This window comes from Pinus tabuliformis, chromosome 5_2 (assembly GCF_031772625.1).
Source record: "Pinus tabuliformis cultivar Carrire ecotype Pingquan chromosome 5_2, CPIR1, whole genome shotgun sequence".
Taxonomy (NCBI): Eukaryota; Viridiplantae; Streptophyta; class Pinopsida; order Pinales; family Pinaceae; genus Pinus; species Pinus tabuliformis.
This window is the reverse complement of record NC_142306.1, coordinates 786,103,337-786,104,411: the sequence shown is the minus strand read 5'-3', so window position 1 is coordinate 786,104,411 and position 1,075 is coordinate 786,103,337. Positions and strand designations below refer to the sequence as shown.

At 40.5% G+C, this 1,075-nt stretch overlaps 1 protein-coding gene across 1 annotated transcript; it reads left to right on the top strand.

The window, feature by feature from the left end:
• The first annotated feature begins 281 nt into the window (after positions 1-281).
• Positions 282-767, top strand: LOC149161641 (uncharacterized protein At5g48480-like). Its single transcript, XM_089434951.1, has one exon. The coding sequence runs from the start codon at positions 282-284 to the stop codon at positions 765-767; it is 486 nt and encodes a 161-aa protein (XP_089291077.1).
• Positions 768-1,075: the final 308 nt, after the last annotated feature.

Below are 1,075 nucleotides of genomic sequence, written 5' to 3'. Positions count from 1 at the left end.
TTGGTTCATGATATTTAATATTATATATATTTTAATAGTTGATAAAAGTTTCTATAAGATGGTTTTATCAAAATCCTCTTCCAATCATTGAGAGGTTGTAAGCCAGACCAATGGAAAAAAAAAAAATATTGTGTCTCAATGCTTATATAAAATAATAGATTAATTAAATTATTTAACTACTAATTTATAAAGACGGAAAAAAAACCCAAGAGGAGGCTCTAGAGAAAATGGTTAAGGAGAATGTGGCAGTTGTGGCAGAGAATGGTAAGTGACACGATGCTATGGCCAAGCTACAGACGTTCTCTATTCTAAAATCCCATTTGATTGTGGAGGCTCTGCATGCTGCAGACACCATAAGATCCTATAAGCATATATTTGGGGCCGAAGAAACTGCAAAGTCTCATCATCCGAAGAGTAAGGCGGACCACGAGCTCCTACTCGACCTTCACGCCCATTTGAAGTTTAGCACTGCTAAGGTTATGGTATGTGATGAGACCGAGGAGGTTGGTGCAGAGGTGAAATCGTCGGTGGCCCTTAAGGGCATCTCATTGATTCTCCAATTGGATATGGATGACGTTGATGTGGCAGTTAAACTGGCGATGGAGGCTAGGGCAATTGTTACTGAGGAAGATGTGGAATGTCTCGGGGGTCAACGACATGGAAAGATATTACTTATTCCTATATTTAGATCCGAGGGGACCGCCATTGAAGATCTGGAGAAACCAGTCAGGGTTTTGATAGGCGGACCGAAAATGGTGGAAGGTTAGAAGGTCGTCACAATGCTGGCACTATCCACCAAGGACTCCAGTCAGGAACTAATACAATTCTTTATTACAATCCTATTAAGAAGACCGATATGCAAGCAAACATGGAAGGGGAGGCTAATAGAAGATATAAAATATGAAATACAAGCAGATACAGGCATACCAGTAAACATGCAAAGCTTGATATATGCAAGACAAATCATACAGGACCAATATACAGTGTAGGCCTATGGAATTGTGCCAAACTCAACCATCATCCTAAACACAAGGCTGAGAGGTGGAAGCTTTGGATCTAGCTCAAAGGGCATAGG

Bases quoted from the DNA above. Each gene is read 5' to 3' on its own strand.
- LOC149161641 (XM_089434951.1), top strand. From the start codon at position 282: ATGGCCAAGCTACAGACGTTCTCTATTCTAAAATCCCATTTGATTGTG.